The sequence below is a fragment of the Accipiter gentilis genome, chromosome 3, assembly GCF_929443795.1.
Source record: "Accipiter gentilis chromosome 3, bAccGen1.1, whole genome shotgun sequence".
Taxonomy (NCBI): Eukaryota; Metazoa; Chordata; class Aves; order Accipitriformes; family Accipitridae; genus Astur; species Astur gentilis.
Window position 1 is genome coordinate 15,325,639 of NC_064882.1, and position 21,559 is coordinate 15,347,197.

General features: G+C 34.9%; 1 protein-coding gene across 2 annotated transcripts in view; it reads right to left on the reverse strand.

The window, feature by feature from the left end:
• The window catches only part of MICU3 (mitochondrial calcium uptake family member 3), a 57,770-nt gene that overhangs the window by 31,674 nt on the left and 4,537 nt on the right, over positions 1 to 21,559 (reverse strand). For both annotated transcript variants that reach the window (XM_049835684.1, XM_049835673.1), the window contains exons 2-6: positions 12,843 to 12,996; positions 8,839 to 8,870; positions 7,907 to 7,985; positions 3,827 to 3,874; positions 2,324 to 2,406 (exon numbers count right to left, since the gene is read on the reverse strand). In XM_049835684.1, coding sequence (XP_049691641.1) covers positions 2,324 to 2,406; positions 3,827 to 3,874; positions 7,907 to 7,985; positions 8,839 to 8,870; positions 12,843 to 12,996 — 396 coding nt within the window. The remainder of the gene's footprint in view (positions 1 to 2,323; positions 2,407 to 3,826; positions 3,875 to 7,906; positions 7,986 to 8,838; positions 8,871 to 12,842; positions 12,997 to 21,559) is intronic.

Consider the following 21,559-nt stretch of genomic DNA (forward strand, 5'->3'; position numbering starts at 1 on the left):
CCTTGCTTCCTGCCTTATATACTTATTTGATTGCATTTTCAGCATCAGTTTCTGAAAGAGAAAGCCTCCTGCTTCAATTTCCTCCCACTTAGCCATTGTAATGCAAGCTTTTTTTTTTCTTTTTAAAGTTGTCAGTCTATTCCACCACATTCTGTTTTACTGAATCATGTAAGACACCTCCCCCCCACTCTATTTTTCCTTTGGCCAATTAATCCAACGTTTGCTGGCTTTTTCCCCCGACTGGAAGACATGGTTATTAGGAATTAGCAAATATAAAGATGTGTACATTTAATATTAGAATACAAAAAATGATTAACATGCCACAATTTGCAAGTGGTGACAGCTTCCAAAATAAATAAGACCTGTTCTGCTTAAGCTATGTCACCAGAAAACAAGGCCCCAGATCTCAGACCTCATTTGCTTGAAAAGGACAATTGAGGGAAGTTCAGTGTGTTGAGGAGAGTTTCTTTCACATTTCTGTTTTCCTTAGGTTAGCATAATTTATCTGAATCGAGCCTTTTACCTTGACTTGAAAACAATTAAGAAACAGCACACAGGAAATTAGGGTGTCTTCATTTTAAATAAATTGTGGTCTGACACTTAAATCCATTCCATCTGTCTTTTTCATTCTTTATATTTTGTTCCATCTTCTTCTTCAGTCAGTGGGCTTTTTTTCATATGTATTTACTGTATTTATTTTAAACTCAACTGCACAAAAAATGTATGAAGATAAGAATTGATGTCTTCTGCAAATTTTATTTTTACAAACATCTGATTAAATTCTTATAAATATTTTTTATTCTATTAATCGCCTGTGCTTCTTCAGTAGAAAATACAGGCCTTGTCCAGTCTTCAGAAAACTTGTCTAAACCACTAACAACAAAATTTTAGATGTTAATTTCTAAAGAAATATAAAAAACTATTTTTGCCATAACCAAGTGTTTCAGTGTAGTCCCAAAGACATCTCCTGTGTATGGACATTACGAATTTAGAAAATTCTGATTTATACTGTATTGTGCAGTTTGTTAATGTAAAGCCACACAGTCATTGTAAAATCAGCAGCCCCAATATTGAGTGGGGAATCTTCTTAATTTCATGGGTTTTTTTAAATGATCAATTTTTTACTTCACCACTGACATTCATTTAGAATAGCATTAATTACTCCTCTCATTTCTTTTAAAATCAGAAAATAAATGAAATTAACATAAATCTGAAATAGCCCTCTTGTTCCAAGGCTTTTTAATTTTAGACTTGTCAGTGCAAACATCATTCTCCCGTACATAGTGGATACCATCACCTGAAAACTTACGAAGTATTTGAATTTTAAGATGCAGTTATCAGATTTATCATGATTAAAATCAAAATATAGTGGATGATTTAAGATTTTTTGAAAATTTTTGGCTCAAGTGCCAAATTCTTCTTAATGCACAAATCTCAATGACATGTGAAATAAGCTAATTTTTCTTTCAAAGTCTGGACCTTTCAGAACTGTTTAAACTTCTAACCAGAAGAAAGATAAACTCTCTGCTTAAATAATTAGTAAGAAGAATTTACAGAACTGCTTTTTCCAAGCAAGAAACCGAGTAAAGCTCTCATTTGAAAAATACTGTAATTCAGGTTTGTTTTGTAACAAATCCTTGGATGCACCACAACTACTGCCAAGTAGATGTCCTGCCAACTGTTCCAAAGCACATGAAAATTCTTCAGCTCAAAGTCAGTTTTGCTATCAAAAATATTCTCCTTAAAAAGAAATCACTGAACCCCAGTTTAGCAAATTCCTTCAGCATATGCATTTCATGGGCTGAACTAGATATATGCACAGTATGTTTTACTTTATTACAAATCTTGTCCAAAACAGATGATAGTGCCACGTTATGTCAGTCAATATTTTAAGGTCACCTAGGATTATAAGAAGAATGAATAACAAAGTGAAGTGGTCTCCCAGGAAAAGATTCTTTTGCAAGTCCCTCCATCATTATGGCAATTAAATAATTCTGCTGACCATTGATACAGCAATATTATTTTAATAGCCTAATTATCTCTGAATGTAGTAGCAATTAAAAAGATCCAGAATAAAAACTGGAATTAAGCTTCAAAAATCATTATATACAACACACCAGTGCACTATAATAAGAAGCTACTATTTACAATTTACATTACTTTGCACTTACTATTTACTTTAAAAAAGGCAAATAAACAACTACCTTCAGTGAAGAATAGCTCATTTTCTCATGATTATTGACATCATCATGAGCCTCAATCCAGACCAAAATATGACTTTCAAGATGACATCAAAGTATTCAAAGACTGAAAATATACATACCACTAAGAATTCCTTTTTGTCCACCATCTCATTGCCATCAGTATCAAACATGTTGAAAGCGATTCTAAAACCTGCATGTGGCTCTGCCAAAACAAAAACCCCATTCAATTATTTATTTGCTTGGAAAGAAAGCAAATATAAAATTCTAAGAAATTATTTGGTGTCTGTTCATAAAAGCCATATCCTCAACTAATTTAAATTAATACATTTGTGTACATAGTAAATGCAAACCATAACATTTGTGAAACAATATTATGCATGTTATAAAAATAGAAGGCATGCTCACAAATTCATAGATTAGGTGAAATAGACATTAGAAATAGAACATGAATTATCCAAGAAAAATATCTCACAGTAATGGCTGGTAGGGTAGTTAAGAGTGTTAGTTCATAACTAGTGTCCATTTTATGTTACAAAACACAAATCTGTAAAAAATAAAATTTCCTATGGAAACACAGTGTTCTAAAAGACACTTTAAAAAATTTTGCAAAAGGGTACAGGATGCAACTTCTGGTCAGAACAAATGCTGTGTTGAAAGAGACCCAGAATTTTCTTGTTTACATGCTTAGAGTCATTGAAATTTGAAATCAGGTTAGAATTTTAAATTATTTCTGAAACATGGGGACTTTGATTGTAACTGTAAGTGAAGCCTTTAGGCAATGTTTTGGTGATACTCAATGATTTGCAATATTACAGCCAAAAGTTAGTCCAGATAACAAAAAAATGATGGAAAAATATCCATTGATCCAGCAGTTAGGGATTGTAAGGGTTCAGGGTCAAGTTCCTGCACTGATTCGTAATAAGAATCCAGATCATGTCTGAAAAAAACCCTAATGAATCCAATAGAAATGTTTTAATTACATACAAATTAAAGACGAGTAAAACACTTTGCTCCTTCCCCACAACCACCTCTTAAAATATCAACACAAAGTCTGTATAAGGCTTAGTTTACTCTAAGTTATTCTATTTTGGTTTTATGTGTGGTAGAAAAAGTATTCCATTTTGCTAGTGTTTTGTAACATAAACAAACTTTTACTTTAGTTTGACATATTTGATATTTTTTTATTGTCTCATTGATGTCACCCATTCTGCACTAATAGGTGAAACAAACCAGTAATAATGCATGTGTTTCTCTTCTCCCTATATTCATTGTCCTTTATAAAGTTCAGTAAATTGAGCTAGAAATTTTGTAGGAATTTCAAAGAAGAAAATAAATTTAAGCTCTTAACTGGGGTTCAGGTGAAGTGTATGGCTCAACTTTCTTAACAGTCAGTAAAAGGTGTTCTAGATAATAAAGCACTTAAATAAAACATAACACAAGATTCCAGTACGGCAGGAGAGGTTCAAATGGACTTAAGAGATGCATGATATGGTTTTTTCCATATTGGGATATGCTGGGGGAGGGGGTGGGGAAAATGTATTGTATTGTAACATACAGCAATACATTCAGAGTTTAGAAATTCATATGGAAGTTTTGGGGTTTTTTTCTCCAAAAATACTTACTTGTTAAAATACATAAGAGGAATAAATATTCTGTGTAAGATATCACACCTGAAGACAAAAAAAAGTTATGCCATATTAGTTTCACTTTGTCTACACATCCTAAACTTGAAAATATTAAATCTATGTATAAGGAGAATTTTTGTACATGTGCATATGCATATCCATACTCATGTACATGTGACTGTATTCAACTCGGTCAATGAGTTATTTGTCTAAAACACTGATCTATGGGGTGGGGTTTTTTGTTTTGGTTTAATTTTGATTATTTTAGTGGAGGAATACGTTAAATATGGCAAATAAACAACTACAGTCAGTGGAGAATGGCTCATTAAACAGAAGCTGCCTAGATTCTTAGAAGCTAATATAAATGATTTATTCAATTTTCTTTCCCAAAACCCCACCAATAATTCATGACAACACTCTCTTAACAGTATAAGAACATTTACTCTGAGAACATTCATAGTGCTCCCTCCTGATATGTACTGTGTGAATACAGTTCTTGACTTTAATATGTGCTTTTTAAGTGCGTGTCCTATAATAATTGAAAACTTGGCCTCAAGCATAGATTTGGGCTTTTGAGTTGTCTTTATATGCACGTTTTCAAAATCATCACCTGAAATTTATATTCAAACTCTTACTAAATGAATGTCTAAACTTTGTTAAATATTTTTAAAGCCTGTTAGAGACATTTGTATTATCTCATCTTCTACATTCAGAAGATCTGTAAGGAATACATTCTGAGCTTTTCATCTTTCATTAGATGGCAAAAGGCAATCACATTGTGGAATTGCACTTCCTTTTCTCTTCAGAAGTGATTAAGGCAAAATTTAAATTAGAACTGAAGCCAATATCCAGAGAGTATGTCTGGTACCATAACTTGTACTTCTGCTTTATTAGCTCTGGAGTAAAGAGATAACCTTGCAGAATGCCCATAGTACCAGTGAAGAGAAGCATCTTACAGTTCAAGAACTGAAAACCATGACATGCAGCTCTCCCAAAAGCCCTTAGCTCTAATGATCTTTGAGGCTGAACTAGCAAAACTGGTTTCTGATTTCTAACCAATTGATTTCATCTGTCCTCCAAAACCAAGTGTTAACAATATTAAAATATTCACTATTTCAAAAGAGTAAGAAAAAAGTATTTAGATGCCTGAGAGTAAAGATGTCTATCAGCTGGGATTTTCAAAAGTTGCTGGCTGTCTCCTTGATTTCAGTCCAAGTCAGGTGCAAAAGTTTTTCTAAAACCAGCCACATCTTTGGATGTTTAAATATCTTTTAAAATCTGACTTAACTGAATATGTGACAAACTATGTAAACAGTCACCTGAATTTTTTTTCACTGAAAAACCTGTACAATTAAAACTCAAAACACTGTATCATTCATGTGGATTTTACTATTATTGAACACATTTAACATCAGCACTTCAAACACTGCCAAAGTAAGAAACTTTGGCATTTTCTACTAATATTTATAGCACAAAAAGTTCTAAATTAATTCTGTCCTGAAATAATACTCAGGAGGGACTTTCTGTCCTCTTGAATAGCTGAGATCAGCTCTATTTCTTTTGGATCTGTACAAATGCATCCTCAAACTTTCAACCATACAATACTCCCTTAAATGCCAATTGTCCTGAAAGAGAAGCACCTTCAAGAGAATCAGGTCTCCTATCCTCAAACATATAAGAAAAAATAATCAACCACAGAGATATCCACAGATATCACAGAGACTGGAATATAAAGGCAATACAAAAGACTTAACTAAATTGTCTTTGGAACCAAATCACATACTAGAAAGAATCACTAAACCCCTCAACCTTTACCAGCTGAAACACTGCCCTCCCAACTTCCATTCCATTCGGGGGGGGGGGGGGGGGAAGGTATTTTCCCACCTTTTGACCCAAGAGCAAATTTAAGTCTTCAGAACCAAGATTTTACTACTGCTAGTAGATCTACTAAGGAAGGCTACTAAGTATTTTTAATACCACCTACTCTTTTCCTCAATTTACACATAGCTCCACACTGAAGAGTAGCAAAGATTAAATGCAGGCATTTAAGTAACATATGCTCTATGCTTTATCTTCTTCATTTTATACAACAGCTTGCAGAAATTAGTTTTCAAAGGCCTCCTTGAATCTGTTTGGACAAGCAGCTATCAAGAAATCAGATACCTCAAAGGTTCTCATTCAGTGATGTAAAACGTTCCTTAATAGCCAGTCAATAAATGTAAGTATGTATTTTTGTTTGTTTGATGACACCTTCTTTGTTGTAAAACAGAGGAAGAAAGTGCAATTGTCAAGTAGTCCATCACAGGTATGAAGACAGCAATATAAAAGGCCTTGAAAGCATTCTCTCCTTTTGTTTGTACTGGTACATTGTGGCTGTAGACAGATAGTTCTGGTTGATTGCTCTGAGTATTACCAGAGAGAGGCTCGAAATCACGATTGAATGGAAAGGAAAACTTACACTAAGATCAGAAAGAAGAGAGGGAGGTCACTGGAGAGTAAAACATAAAAATAAAACTTAAGGAAGACTGGCATAAATCTACATGGATCATCTGATTTAAATGAATTCATGGCAAAACAAATGGATGTAGGCTTTTGCTACATGCTTCATATTAAAATGTGCATGTTTTAAAGAAAATGAGTAAATTAATAAATTAAAAAAAACCCACTAGGTTAGAATTAAGGAGACCTGAATTCTATTCCCATATCTTTCACTGGCTTACTTAATGACCTTATCAGTCATAAGACCCCCCATCTTTTATTATATTACCTATAAAAATCAGATAATGGAACTCGCTTTCTCATAAAGCATGCTGGAAAGCTATGTAAGTGCTACAGTTTATTACTACTTTTACCAGCTTATTATGCCAGTTCTGAGACCTCGTAACTCCACCAACTTCTGTAGAATTTCATTGGCAGAAAACTGGAGTAAGATACTGTTGAATCAAGACTGTACATGTTGCAGATATTTTATTACAGACTTAATAAGCAACATCCAGATATTTTTTTTTAAACTGATAATGTATTGATTTAACAGATTCTGAAGTCGAATTTTTACATAATTAATATTTCAAAATTCAGCTGTTCTGACTATATAGAGAGCAGCCTAGAGCAAGGAAATACAAGGAAATACAGTACAAAGAGGTGCCAGTTTCTGCCTCTGGAGTTCTGGCTGCAGACTCGGGGAAAAAAGTGAGTGCCTCCATGCACTGGAGATTCGAGCCCAAGACCCTTCTCTGAGGGTAAGTGCATGCTTCTTTAATAAATTTGAGCTGCATTTGAATTAGATGCATCAATTACCTGCACACATTTGATTGGAATTTTGTTGCTGGCATGCTTATTTTAAACATTCATAAAGTGTTTTTATTTTATAGCAAGTACTTGTGGCTGCTTTTAAAAATATTTTAAACGCTGCACCAGACCTTTGCCATTCTGAATACAAGCAAGTGGATTATTTATCATAAATAGCTTTTAAATGTCTTGGGGGAGGAGGGGTTCTGTGGTTTTTGTTTTTGAAGTGATAGAGATTAAGAAAGAAAAAAAAAAAAAGAGGGAATCAGGAGTGGCTCTTGGCTCTTTCTTTACCAATAGTGTGAGTTTTAAAAGCTATCAAAGCCTTCATCTGCAGAATTTAAAGGGATATATGGCATTTCTCAAACTGTCTCTTTGTGTTGTTAAGAAAATGCTTATTCAGTGATATAAGATACCATTACTGTCTTTAAAAATAATCACATCACTGAACCTATTAAAAAAGTAAAGAGATCTTCTGTCTTTATTAGAATATTCTATGTATGGCCTACAGATCATTCTTCATTACAACAAACTGAACTTGAAACATTCAAACATCAGTTTAACAAACTCTAAGATACCAATTCACTTAAAGAGGCTAGCTGTAAGATGGCGCAATTAAAACACTGTAGAGACTAAAGAGAACTTTTCCGTGCTGTAAAATGTAGAAAGCAACAAATATTTTTTATCTTTTTGAAGATGTGACTCAGATTAAAGTACAACATCCCTTTAGCCACAATAAATTAATACAAGTGATAATTTGCTTCAGGAAAATAAATTCTTGTGCCTCACCTTTCTCATTAAGATTACGGAAAAGTTTGGATGATCCCTTCCAAACTGGTGGTGTCTCCATAAGGATCTGATTCAGTTCCTAAAAATAAGATTTAAAAAAGATAAAAGTATGTATTTAAATATTTAATGAAGTAGTTAACAGATTATGAGTAAATGCTAGGAAATCAATATAAAAGACAAAGAACTGCATGCAAATCTACCAGTTAATTTAACTTCAGTTTACCACAATGACTGTGGAAGTACTCAAGCACATATATAGATTTTGCACACGTGAGTATCCTAAGAATCGCTCATCTGCATGAATACTAAGCGTTTGCAGAGTTGGAGAGAGACATGTAACATATTTGGTGCTGAAATTACTCACCACTGCTCATATTCACTGAAGCCAAGGATAAGTCCCCCTGGATTTCAGTAAGGTTTTCATACAAGCTCCAAGCAACTGTTCTTTTAAAACACTCAGCCTGAACTAAAGCAAACTTCACCCATGAATACGTATCTACTTTACTTAAAATACAGGGATACAGACAGAGTCTTTTTGCAGTTGTACAAATGTAAAAAAGAAAAAAAAAATAAGAGGCACTTAAACATTACAAAAGGTAGAGAGTGGAGTAAGTATTTCAGGCAGCTTTGGATACACCTGTTAGACACTAAAGAAACTCGGGCAGATAGAGGCTGAGGAAGGAACTGACAGGCTTGAAAACGTCAGTAAATCCAACATAACAGGCACAACTGCACAAGTATATTTGAGATTCTGGATTCAGCTGAGTCTGAAGTGACAAAAAAAAAAAGAAATTAAAGTACCTCTCTTTTTTTTTTCTAAATAAAGATTTAAAAATTCCCTTATTTCTCCTATGACTCTAAGTTGACATCATGAAAGAAAGTAACTGTGTCAAAATCTATGGTTATAAGACAGCACAGGAATTACTGCCCACCTGCTTTGAAAGGGATCGCCACTTTCTAGCACCTGCAACAAAAGACAAAAGTTATGAACATGCAGAATTTAGTTATGCCAATATGGTGTCATAAAAATTAGACTGCATCTAGACTGTTTTCTAGCCAACGAAGTTATTTTCCCTACTTCATAAGGATAATCTTCCACCTGGTTCCAAAAAATTCTCTTTATGTTATTAAAAAAAAATTAGCTTGATACATACCTAAACTCCTAACTTTAAAGAACCAATTCACATGTATAGTATTTAATCCAACTCAGCTTCAGTGACACAAAAGACTTTCTATCTACAAAATACACCATTAAAACATTAAACAGGAAATAGAGGGCATTCATGTTAACAAGCGGTATCAATATTCTGAAATTATTTAGTAGCAGCAGTATTACAAAGCAGACTGTAGGGAGACCTGGATTCTGGCCCTTGCTTCAGGGACTACTCATAACTTTTAAAGCAAATACAGAAAAAAATGCTTGAAACTACACCAGGGTGCTAAGACTCCCTTCAGCCATTCTTAGTGACTCAGACTCATCCTCCCTTTTACAGCCTCTGTCAGGCTCAAATTTTTGTAAGTAGTTTGAACAGAGGAGCTGAAGAGGGCCTCCAGTTCCAACTGGAACTACTTGTTAACACTGAAAACTTATGCGGAAGACTGAGCAGATGCTTTCTTCCTAATGCCTTACATGACAGACTCCAGGACCAGAGAAAGATACTTGCATTCGACAACAGTTGTCCACAACCACCCAATAATTCAAAACTTGAGATTCATCACCACCCTCTCAAGACAAACATTTGCACAGATTCAATATTAAGATAAAGCACTGTGAATATCAGAATTCAAAGGTACAAAAATTAGCACAGTATGTGGTCAAATCCTTAATTTTTTGGTTGGTAAAGGCTCATTTTTATAGAGCAAAACACTCTGTGGTATTAGAAATCCCTTCCTCATGATGAACTCCATGCTCCGTTAAATAATTATCACAATACAGAAGCTACTCTACGGTCTTTCATAAGTTCATGGTTAGAAACTCACTGAAATTTTAGTTTTCCATCTTGGTAAAGGTAAGCACCAAGACTGTCTGCAAATCCCACTCTAACTGTGGTGGAGTTATATCAAGCAACATCATAACACGAGCTAACAGATTTTCATATACTTTTCAGCTTAATTTTTTAATGTCAATTAAAGTCTTGTCTCAAAATACTAAATAAAGGCCCAAAACCCAACCCAGTTGCCATATAAATTGATATATGTTTATGCCTACCATAAAAACTTGGGGAATAAATACATCTAACTTTCCAATCTGAAAATTTAAGTCTCATACATTATATATAGATTTTCATTCTAGATGAGCAAGTGAAGATTTATGTTTATATACACACTTTTTACAGCTCAGTAATAGGCTAAAATTACTATAGTTAGAGCTAAAGAGAAAAAATATATTTCCTCTTCTCTTAATTGGCTTTCTAAATATATAAACATATATTCAGATGATAAAAATGTATCAAGCATGACTGTTAAAAATACTGTATTTTCCCAAATGAAAGCCTGAACCATAAAGGCAGCAGCAGCAAGTTAATTATAGCATTTATTTTATATTTTTAAAATAACAGCCTGGAGTCAAAAGTTACATTTTATAAAAGAAAATATACTCTTACCATATTAGTTAGTGTTTAATCAAAAGAGGAAGTGAATACCCTCTTGACTTTTCTAGGGTTTACAAGATTTCCAAAGTAAATCAATCACAATAGACGCATTCACTCCATCACAAATCTCATTCAGGTCTAGTATTATTAGCTTTTCTATAAAGCAGACATAGACAGCTACTATTATTACTCTTCAAAGGGTATTTTTGCTTTTTGACAAAACTTAAGACCTTTCTAGTCTTTATCCATAAAAAACCCCAGGTGTATGTCCTTTTTTTTTTTCTGCAAAATATAGATGCTCTAGTATGTCAGCCCAAGCGGACCCAATTATTTACAACTTGCAACTTATTTAAAAAAATATAAAAAAATACAAAGTGTTTAGAATGTATTATTTTATTCAGAAAAATACCTTCCTTAAACTTACTACCTTCAATAGGGCAAGACAGAAAATTAGAACTTGCCCAAACAGACAAAGTGGTACTTTGACAAAGCTGAAGTACAAAGGTTAAAATTAACACTGTCAAAGAGCAGAAGCTGGAAGTGGTAATCTGCAGGTCATCTACTTCATCTATGACCTCCTGCTTGTCAGTCTTCTGTCCAAATGTCCCAGACAGTATGACCTCCACTGTAACAAAGTCATCCACTTCTACTTAGTTAGAGCCTCTTACACTATCCCTTAAAATAATTCTCAGTCACTGAATCTTTGATACTAGTCTATAAAAATAAAGTACATTGACATTAGTTTTGCTTTCAGTCTCAGAGATGAACTGGATGCATAGGAAGGATTTTGATGCAAACAAGGTTTGCTACACTGAACTCAGAAGGGTGCCTGACTATTCAACTCCAGATCTCTTCTCCTTTGGCATGAGATGAACAGAATGTCCTTGTGAGCTTAACGTTTTTGGTTTGGTTTTGTTTTTAAAATCTGAATACTTGCTGTGAGAGAGGAGAAAGCATAAATTCCATTAGCATGGAAAAACCTTAATAGTAAATCATACATACAGCGTGGTAAAACCAGTCAACCTGTCACAAAATGGAGTTAAAACAAAATGTTTAACTGATGTCCAGTATATGGCACAAAAGCTTCATGGCCATACATGGTGAAACCCAATTCCACAGTAACAAAAAAAGGAAGACTTGGAGAGCTGGGCAGAGGAAGTAGATATAAAGTGCTGATGTGTATTTGTATTAACTTCTGTGATAAGGAATCTGCTTCCTCTCTTTTAACTGCAGAGCACAAAAAGGAGAATGATGATTTGCTTTCTGGTAAGAGTTTCAAAGTTTTTCAAGTTTTCCCCATCTAAGCTGTATCTTCTGTCTTCACTCTTACAATGAGATTATATCTTTATTCAAAAGTTACAGAAGTTTTGATCACTGATATGCCATAGCTGAATTCTTTCCTCTTGTTTCATTACTGTTAAGAGAACAAAGGAGAAAAAAATCTAACATCTGCACAGACCTTTAAGCTCTGCTCTGACTGTTTTAGCTGCTTTTGACTGTTCTCTATACTAGCTTTGTGGTGTAGACTTTAGGAAGAAAGACCTAAGGTGAGTTATTATACATGTCACACCTGAGCAAAGATATTCACTTTCCCCAGAAGCTGAGCGCTGCTACCAATGCACTGCAAGCCTGAGGGCCAGGAAATCAAACTAGATCAAAAATGGATCACCTTACTATTTAGTCACTCTTTGATACTTAAAGCAAAAATTTTACAATAAGTGAACTAAAGTTGATAGTTTGTTTTTCATTAATTTAATTAACACATAGTGCTAACTCCAGCAACATTTAAGCGTAGAAAGTGGATCCCCTGGGGGACTGAAAATCTTACTCAAAGCATGTTATTTAGAAAGCTGTGATACAGTTATAAAATCTCTGTAGGGAAAAAAAACCCCAATACAATAGCAGATGACAATTTAAGATGGCAAAAATTGCAAAACAACGTTATCCTAAATTAGAGAACTCATATCTTGCTTGCCTGTTTACACAGAAACTACACAGAGGAGGAGGCAAGAGTTTTATAGCAATACTGGCCTGCTCAGAAAGAAACTAACTGTGTTAACGCAAATGGTACAAACGAACTTCTTGTTTTTCATGTCTGTTGAGCTCTCTGTGACCTCTAAGACAAGAACATTTAACTAATGGCTAGTATACAGGTGTTTACAATCCAATAACAATCAGGATACTGATTGTATGCACTTGGATACCATTAAAAAATAAAGTTCTGGAAGATGCAGTACCTTTTTACCACAGTGAGAAACAGAAGTAGTAATCAAGACAAATGGAAAAATAACATACACCACCGGCATTTTCCCTTGCAATTTTATCCATATAAAACTCCTGCTTACGTTTAGGTTCATCATTTGTTACAGCCTGAATGAAGTCATATGGAGTCATATATAGCTGTCCTTCAAATTCTAAACTGGCAAACCTACGAAACCGTTGCTCCCGAGGAGTTGCATAAAGGTGTAAATCTTCAAGGTCTGATCTGTTTTCTGTAACCTTCAAAGACAGAAGGAAAAAATTTTAATGTATTAAAAAAGTTTTTGTTTACAATTGCCACTGCCATTAACCACAAAGAAACTCTAAATGTACAGGTGATAATTTGTAAAGTCAAATGCATCCAAATATTTTTGAATGGTAAAAGATGAAATTACAATCAGGATTTCACTGCTATAATTTTCAGTCTTCTACAATTTTAGCAATAAATCTATATGCATTGAAATTGCTGACACTACCCAAGCTCAGAAAAAAAAAAAGAAAAACAGAAGGAAAAAAAAAAGAGAACTTAGGCTCTTGAATCATAGAAAAATGGGCAACTTTAACTCAAGGAAGTCCATGTAACTTCAGCAGTCAGACTTTAAACAACATTGCTAAAATTATTTCAGTTGCCTGACATTTCCAGAAGAGAATGGAATAACACTTTTTTAATATTGCCTCTTAAGGTAGAGCGCAGATGTTGACAATAATAGGCAAGACACCTCCATAATATAATACAGTGTACATCTTCTACAGATACTTCTATGTCAAGTATGCAATGCAATTAAAGCTACCATACTTGGGGGAACAGAAGAAGAGTAAAATTATTCCTCCAGACTTACAGAAGTACTATATGGCATTAAGTTCACACCTCATGATAGTTTACAAACGTCAGGAGTTTCTGGTATATTTACCATCCAGCTGATTTACATGTAAAATTAGTAGTACAAAACTGTAAGTGTTCTAAATTATTATATCTTTGTGTTACACTGTCAAACCTTTTAACAGAAAATATGCTACCGCTATCTGAAAACTTTTTTTAGCCCATAACAAGGCAAGCTCCTCTGTGGAATCAGTATCTTCAAGAAATTGTATCTTGAATGTTTTTTCAGAGATGAAAAAAACAAACCTGAACTGTTTCATAAAAGGAAGAGCAATGATATAGCTAACCTCCTAGTATGTTAAAATAGGAACGCAGCATCTTACCAGTGAAATATCCCAAGCTGCCATTGTCCTCACTATTCTTGTCATTTCATACAGTATCCCTAAAATTGTTCAGGTGTCAAACTAAGGAAAGGCAACAAGTAGCACATGGTTTAACTAATGTTTCTGTTTTAATAACTAAGAGAACAGCCAAATACACTTTGTTTTTCAGAAAGGCATCTAAACACAAAGATGAGTTGGGAGATGTCTGCAGTTGCTGTCCACTAGGAGGTAACAGTCCTCAACTACAAATGGAAATTGGTTTTCCAAAATATTTCTAAGAATAGATTTCAGATTTCAGCAATTAGAAACAAAGGCACATTTATACTGGGCAGTAAAAAATCTGGCCTCACTTTCCTTCTGCTTTCCAAACAACAACCTTAAAAAGTAAAACATTAGTAAGACTACTGCACTGAAACAAAATAGACACATCAAATGAATGTGTCTAGAAGAGGTCAAACACTTTCTATTTGGAAAAAAAAAACCCAACAAAAAAATCACATGTATAATCACAATGTAACAGAAGACTCACAATTTCTTCATTTTATGTATGGGACTCTTAGTACTTCAGTGCTTTATCTAAGACATTTTAACCAGCCTTCTAGAAGGAAAAAAGACTATTGACTGTGTATTTCTCTTTCTGGACTGTCTCTAGTCTTTTTGAAATTATTGCTTCTATCATGTGTGTGTGAAAATGTTTCATTTCAATGGAAAAACTTGTCATAAAAAGTAAGAGTAATAGAAATGCTTATATAATCACTTAATTTTCAGTAGACTTAATTTTCTGCACTGCTGCCTGAGAAGCAGCTTTAAACCTGGTCTTTGGGGTTTTTATCATTTTCAAATTATTACCAAATTAAATATGGGGAGAAAAAAAATCTGACAGCCAGACCTACAAACTCCCCTTATAATGACAGAAAAAAAGCTTAATTCTCTTCTGACATACTCACATGCAAGTCAAAATATTTCTGTCCTATCTTACTGTTTGAATATTATAGTCTTACTGATCCTTCAGCAGTCCAGTGGCATTCAAACTATGCCTTCATGTGGGATTTACATGACTCAATTGTTTTGGTAAAGCTTGTAGCAACATAACTGATTACCCCTGTATTTGAAGTTTAATAATCTATGTTATTTTTTATATATGTTATTTTATCACTATTACAAACATGCTTTTGAATACATGCAGATTGTAAGCATGGGTAATAAAGCAGTATTTCTGCAAAGTCAATTTTCAGAAAAGAAACTGCTTCAAGGCCATATTACACATGCAGTATGTATAATCAATTGTAATCAGTCATAATCAATCATACATAATCAGGAGAATCTGTAGATAATGTATCACTCAAGATTGAGATTCTTTGCTCTCTCAGGAAATTCTACTATCTCAGGTACTCCTGCTTAATATTTTGCTTGAGACACTTAGAAATGCATTTGCTAAATTCTCAAACATATTTCACCATTATCTTAAGTACTCAGTGCTAACAGAAGTATAAAATAACATACTGCAAACATGGAATTTTCAAGACACGCTTAAACTTAACTCAAGTCAGTACTCAGGTCTGCAAAACTTTAATTTCTGCCTCATTTTAGCCATTTAGTCTCCATCTGACTATATAGCAATGCCATTATTTCATGTTCTGGCTCAAAGTCATTGTAATCTAATACGAATACAGCCTGCCACCAAAAAGAGCAGTACCTCCCTAAAGGCTCAATACCCTGCATGCCCTTGCTCTGGCACTTTGTGCTTATTTTTCCAAGCATCAAACTGGATAAGGGAACTGGTCTCACTGAGAACTTCTGTTTTGGTGGTGGTGGATTTTAGCCAGATAAATGCCTGGATCTACCCCACAAGGACAGCTATTTGTTTCAAAACCTAGGCCACAGGAACTTGCAGCTTATAGAAAAGAAAGCATCACCTGTTCCAGCAGCACGCTCCACCTACTTCAAGTTAAAGTGAGGGAAAAACTGCAAGTTTAAGTATAATTTTATTCAGAGGAATAAAAATACCACTTTATTTTGAACCTTGTGGGTTTATCTGAAAGAATCAAAACAAGTTTTTTCTGCTATTGATCTAACATGAATTCAAACAAAGGTACACATGGCTTAACATGTATTAGATCACCGGTCCTTACACTAAATGTCTAAATAAAACCAAGGTTTGGTGGCAGAATACTCCAGGCACACACCTTAGCAAACTGACAAATAAAAACATCTTTGGGAATACTATCATTTTTTGTCCAAATTTCTTGTTCAGAGCTTTCCTTCTTCTATTACTGCTTATCAATTTATGTAACATTCAGCAGCTTTAAGTCTCTTGCATAAAAGCTGTAATTATTAGGAACTAATCAATATGCTAATTAAAAGCCAAGCCATTCTAAAGTATGACCTCAATTTTCACATCTTCAGGCATTCATTTTAGCAGCCTCAACACATAACAATGAAATGTCTCCTGTTTTCCCCAACATTAGCAGATCATAATCCAGTGAGATAAGTATGAGAATCTTAGTGACACCAATTGCTCCCACTTGATTTATTTCATATTTATGCCCAGGTTAGGCAATCCTATTATAGCAGCATTAGTATCAAACCCAATGGACACGTGAACAAGACACAGAAAGTAGATGTTGAATACCTCAGCGAAGGTACTGTTGGTAAAGGAGTGAATAGGATTCAGTAAGATTCCAATTTCTATTTGAAGTTTCAAGAGCTTATCCAGACTAAATCTCTCTGTAATTATCAACAATCTTCAAAAACTTTCATGAAAGTACATCTCTTTGACAAACAAAAGAGGGGAGATTTTTTTATGCTTCTGTTTACTAATCCTCTTGGCAATCCTACCTACTAATTACTATGATCTTGTATCATGTTAAGGTTCTCTGCCTTTTAAAAACTGGACACAGCCATTTCCTTCAAGCAGAATGTCACAAATCTCCCCATAGCAGTATTATCTTAATTTTAGGCATAGCATTTTAGCTCTGGTTTACCTGCACATGTACACTGATCTACTTTGTTATTAAAACTTTTAGGGGAATAAAAAGCCCCAGAGCTAAAACCAAGAATCTAGCTGGTAGCCAGAATTTCCATCCTTCCAACTTCACAACTCATGAAGTAAATAAAAAGAGGCAAGACCGAAGCTCATCAGCACTCACAAACAGTATATTATCTTTTCTCTATTCTCAAAAAAATCTAAGTGCTAATAGTTGTAATCAACCAGCTCATGGTTATCATCCTTCCGCCCTTCCTCCTGCAAACTCTGGTATCTTGTTGCTCCATATTTCACCTCCCACCCCCTGTCCTCCTGTGCCATACCCTTGCAGAAGGACTGCAGAGGGAACACAGCACCTTTTGGGGGCACTGCTATACAAGGTCTTGGCATCCATCTGCCTTCTGCAAAACTAAGAACAGAGACTGTGTGGCTCTTCCAAGCTCAGTTTACATCAGCTGAAGAGAAAAAATTATCTTGGCCTATTTTCTTGCTGTTCCCTGACACAGAAATGTATATACACATACCTAATCTCAGAGAAGACATTTCAAAGCACTTTCTAAAATGGATTAAATGGATTCAGCACTTATATGCAAACCACCACCAGGCAAAGGAAACAGAGGGAAACATTTCCCATAAGAAAGTCACTTTTAACATCAGCTTATCAAAACAAGGTAAGTAAAAAATAAATGGAAGACCCAATAGTAATTTGGCAGGGTACTACTCTGAACGGAGAGTATCACTCTTCAATTAAGTGCACTTCCTTTGTAAATCTATGCTACAAATGTACTACTAACAGCTTAAAATATCTGGAAACAGCCACAAAAGTTTCAGATGTAATATGCAAATGATATATGAGGATAATGCTCTCTCTCTAACATATTTCAAGGACTTAATTCTTAAAAACTATTTTCTGGAAATACTGTATTTAGAGAGGGCCACCTAAAGCTACAATAACACCACCACGTGTCTCAGAGTAGTAGTCCTTTAGATGAAGGTCTTTGTTATGGACACTCAACATTTTTAAGTCAATCAATTTTGAAAGCATTCCTTGCAGAATCTCTTTTAGAGTGATACCCCTCTGTATTTTCTCCCTCTATTCACAGGAAAAACTTGAATGAAGAAAATCTAGACTTTCCATCAAGTAAAATTAGTGTCCAAAACCCATTCCTATTTTGGGTTCATCTTTCATGTACTGTGTCTATTGATGGAGACAAATCAAAATGCCCCGAAAGTCTGGTGCTCTCCATCAAAGTTTTCCACATATTACTTGCACTTCCTTGAAGCATGGGCTAATCTCCATTTCTGGTCCCATGTTTGTCTTACTGGCTCTCTTCCCTCAGAGATATTGTCTGTCTGAATTTGGCGTAACATGAATTAACCTGTATGGCCTTCCAGTGAAATCCACGCAATAACTCTACATTTCCGTAAGAAGGCCTAACACAGGACATGAGCTTACAGAGTGACATTAAATGACTAAAATTTTGCAGCAAATTACCCCAAACTATCTGAAAATATCAATATGGCTCAGGTTCAGTGGAAGTAAAATGCAGAAGATAAAACATGACATCACTACCCTTTCTGTTAAAAAAAACCAAAAGAAATGTTGTTTGCCAAGTGTTAGTGTCATATTACATTGTCAATAATTCAGAAATTTTATTCTCTGACAAAAGATCTGGTTTTCCCATAGAGACAAGCTTAAATGCTACATACAGGGTTTTTCACTTGCAAATTAGAAAAACCGATGCCTGTAAGCTCATAAAGCTCTGCAAAAGTAATCTGCAAGAATCCATTATCAAAACCCAGAACAATACTCCAACTCCAGAGTCCGAGAATATCTACAAATAATGCAAAATATTTTACAAAACAAAAAGGTAAAAATATACATGCTATGTGTGCATGCATATGGGGCAAAAAGCTCCAAAAGTATCACACAAAAACCCACAACTTTGCTGTCTTCCAAGTCAAATCAGTGTTCTCTTGCTTTTCCAACTGAGATAAAGGTGAGACTATTTTAGCTAAAGAAGCCAACATTTATTACTAAAAGTACCTTTTGCTTGCAGTCAAAAATATGTTGTTATAGTAGTTTAATCTTTAACTAATTTATTTCAAGTGAGTGAGTTTCTTTGAATTTTTGCTTGCAAAGTAATCTGTCTTCCATCAATGAGAATCTGTGCAAATTATTAAAATAAAAAGGTTTTCAAAGCAATGATGTTCCTTACTTCCTTCGTTTATATTTGACTTCAGGCTTATTTAATATGCTCCCATGTAGATAAAAGTAGCACAATTTTGTTTTCATGCTGGGTGGCCAAAAGGTTAAACGTCAAGTTCCCAGTGTGGGAAAATCCCAAAGTAGACAAAATTGTTTTGATGCTTACTGAAGTTATATTTCTAGCAGACTACTTAGATGTAGTACAGCCAACAATTCTGTTAGTTGATCCCGCTTCACTGAGATAAGGACATTATTATATTAAAATATTTACAAGCATAGGAAGCTGGAATGTGTTTAAAACACTGTAAAAAGGGCCCTGTTCAAATACAATTCTGTTACAGGAAATCCTTGGGGTAACAATATTTATCTGTGAGCACAGCTATTCCACAAATCCTCCAAAATAAGTATTAAACACTAAAATATTCTCCAACAGTCCTTGTTAAATTAGTTTCAAAGGGAAGTTAGTTAACCTCTAGCAGTTCTTCAAGAAGCTTTAGTCAGTGTGTCTATCTTTCTAGACATGTCCATATGCTTCACTGTATGCAAGACTAAAACATACTAGTAGCTGGATCTGTCTGTCCCAAACACGTATCATCCTTTTTTAACATCCTGAGGAACACAGAATTAATGCTGAGAGGTAAACCTTCCTTTTCCTTCAGCATGGCTCTCACTACAGCTGGCTGGCAAGCAGTATCCTTCCCAGGATGATGACAGTTGAGGAGTTTCAGATGTCATCAGCCAAAGAGCAAACATCTTCCTACATTTGGCAATTGACATATGACATGAAATGCACAATGCTTATGAAAACAGGTTAGCTGCAAGTGGTTCTTGTAAAAATGATGCTTTATGCATCTCTTGGAATGGCATCCTCTTTGAGCAGGCAGGAGAGTCTCCTCCCTAGGGGAGTTTGTGTTACTTTTGGAGTTAAAGTCTTGTTCTTCATTTCACAGAGATGGAAATGCATGATGTAATCCACCTAGAAATGTGCTGCTACAAATAAACTTGACCTTTTGAGTATTTTCACAAAGAGAGAGTTTGACAGTACTGCTGAGGTATTAGGAAAAAAAACCTCTGGAAACATCCAAAGTATGCAGCTTCCTTCTCCTGGAAATGAGTGCGCCTTCAAGAAATGTGATAAAGTACAGATTCTATGTCTGTCTTTCCCTGCCCCCTTTTAATTCCTAACTCACCTCTGAAGGAAGTGATTCTCAGAGAATATTTTATAAAAATAAATAGAGACCTGGAGTTCCCTACCTTTACACAACGACAACAGAAAAGACCTCTCTGGAGTGCAAAGAGGCATCACTGGTATTTCCAAGACCATTTTAATAAGCTTTATATACAACACTGGAATTTTGGAAGTAAGGAGCATGGAAGCAAGGAACTAGAAGACAAATATTCATTCCTCTGAGAAATTCCAACACTGGATTATTTTTTCTAAAACTGTTATTTCTCTGAAAAAACATGACACACAGCTGATCTGACAAGGTAGATACTTCATAAGCAGTATGTGGGATCAGGGCTCCTCTTGGGTCACTACTCTTCTCAGTTGTCAGTATAGAGAATCTGTATCAAAATAACAGTTCTTTCAAAGAGTTCCCTGTTCTGTATAAGCAGACTTTAAAGGAGCTAGACTTTGAAGGAGCTGTCTGTTAGTAGAGCTCTCCCAGCCTTCACCAAAACCTTCACATGCAAAACCAGCAGCTCCGAGTGCAGAATTTTACTTTGGTTCCAAAATGTTATGTGGCAACAACCCTGGAATTAACACTGTTGCTTTGTTATAGCGTCTAAGATTCTGCTCCAGCTAATTGCATATAGACCCCTGGTCCTCAGGAGTGAAATTATTCTCAGAAAGCATCTGGGAAAAGGGAATCCTGTCGGGAGCTTAGTTTCATGCTGCTTCTCTAACAAATCTTACTCTCTACCAGAATACCTCCAATGACATGCTTGGTCAAGCACTTTTTTTGTACTGACTACATGAGATTTGTCTGTTCAAAAAGTCTGCCACACAACTGACCCCATGCTGGTGACACATATCATAGCTTACTTGACTTCTAGCAAACAGTATCTTAGTCACCTGTCCATAAATTCACAAATCTGTTGCTCATCAGGTTTCATACTGTAAGAGTTTCATAGAACTGGGAGAAAGATCTGCAGACCATTCTGACACTCTGTTTCTCTAGAAGACTAAACCAGCTTTTTTCAGCTACTGTCAAATGATGTACCTCATTTCTGAACTGGCCAAGAATAGGAAAAGTGTCCCATCAACATCTGTGTAATCATCAGTGTTAGTCCTGGAATCTAAAAGCCCGTTTCAAATTTATTGGTTCCATAAATACTAGAGCATCAGTAAATACTAAATGACAGCAGTAGGACAAAGCAACTCATTATCAAAGTATATGTGA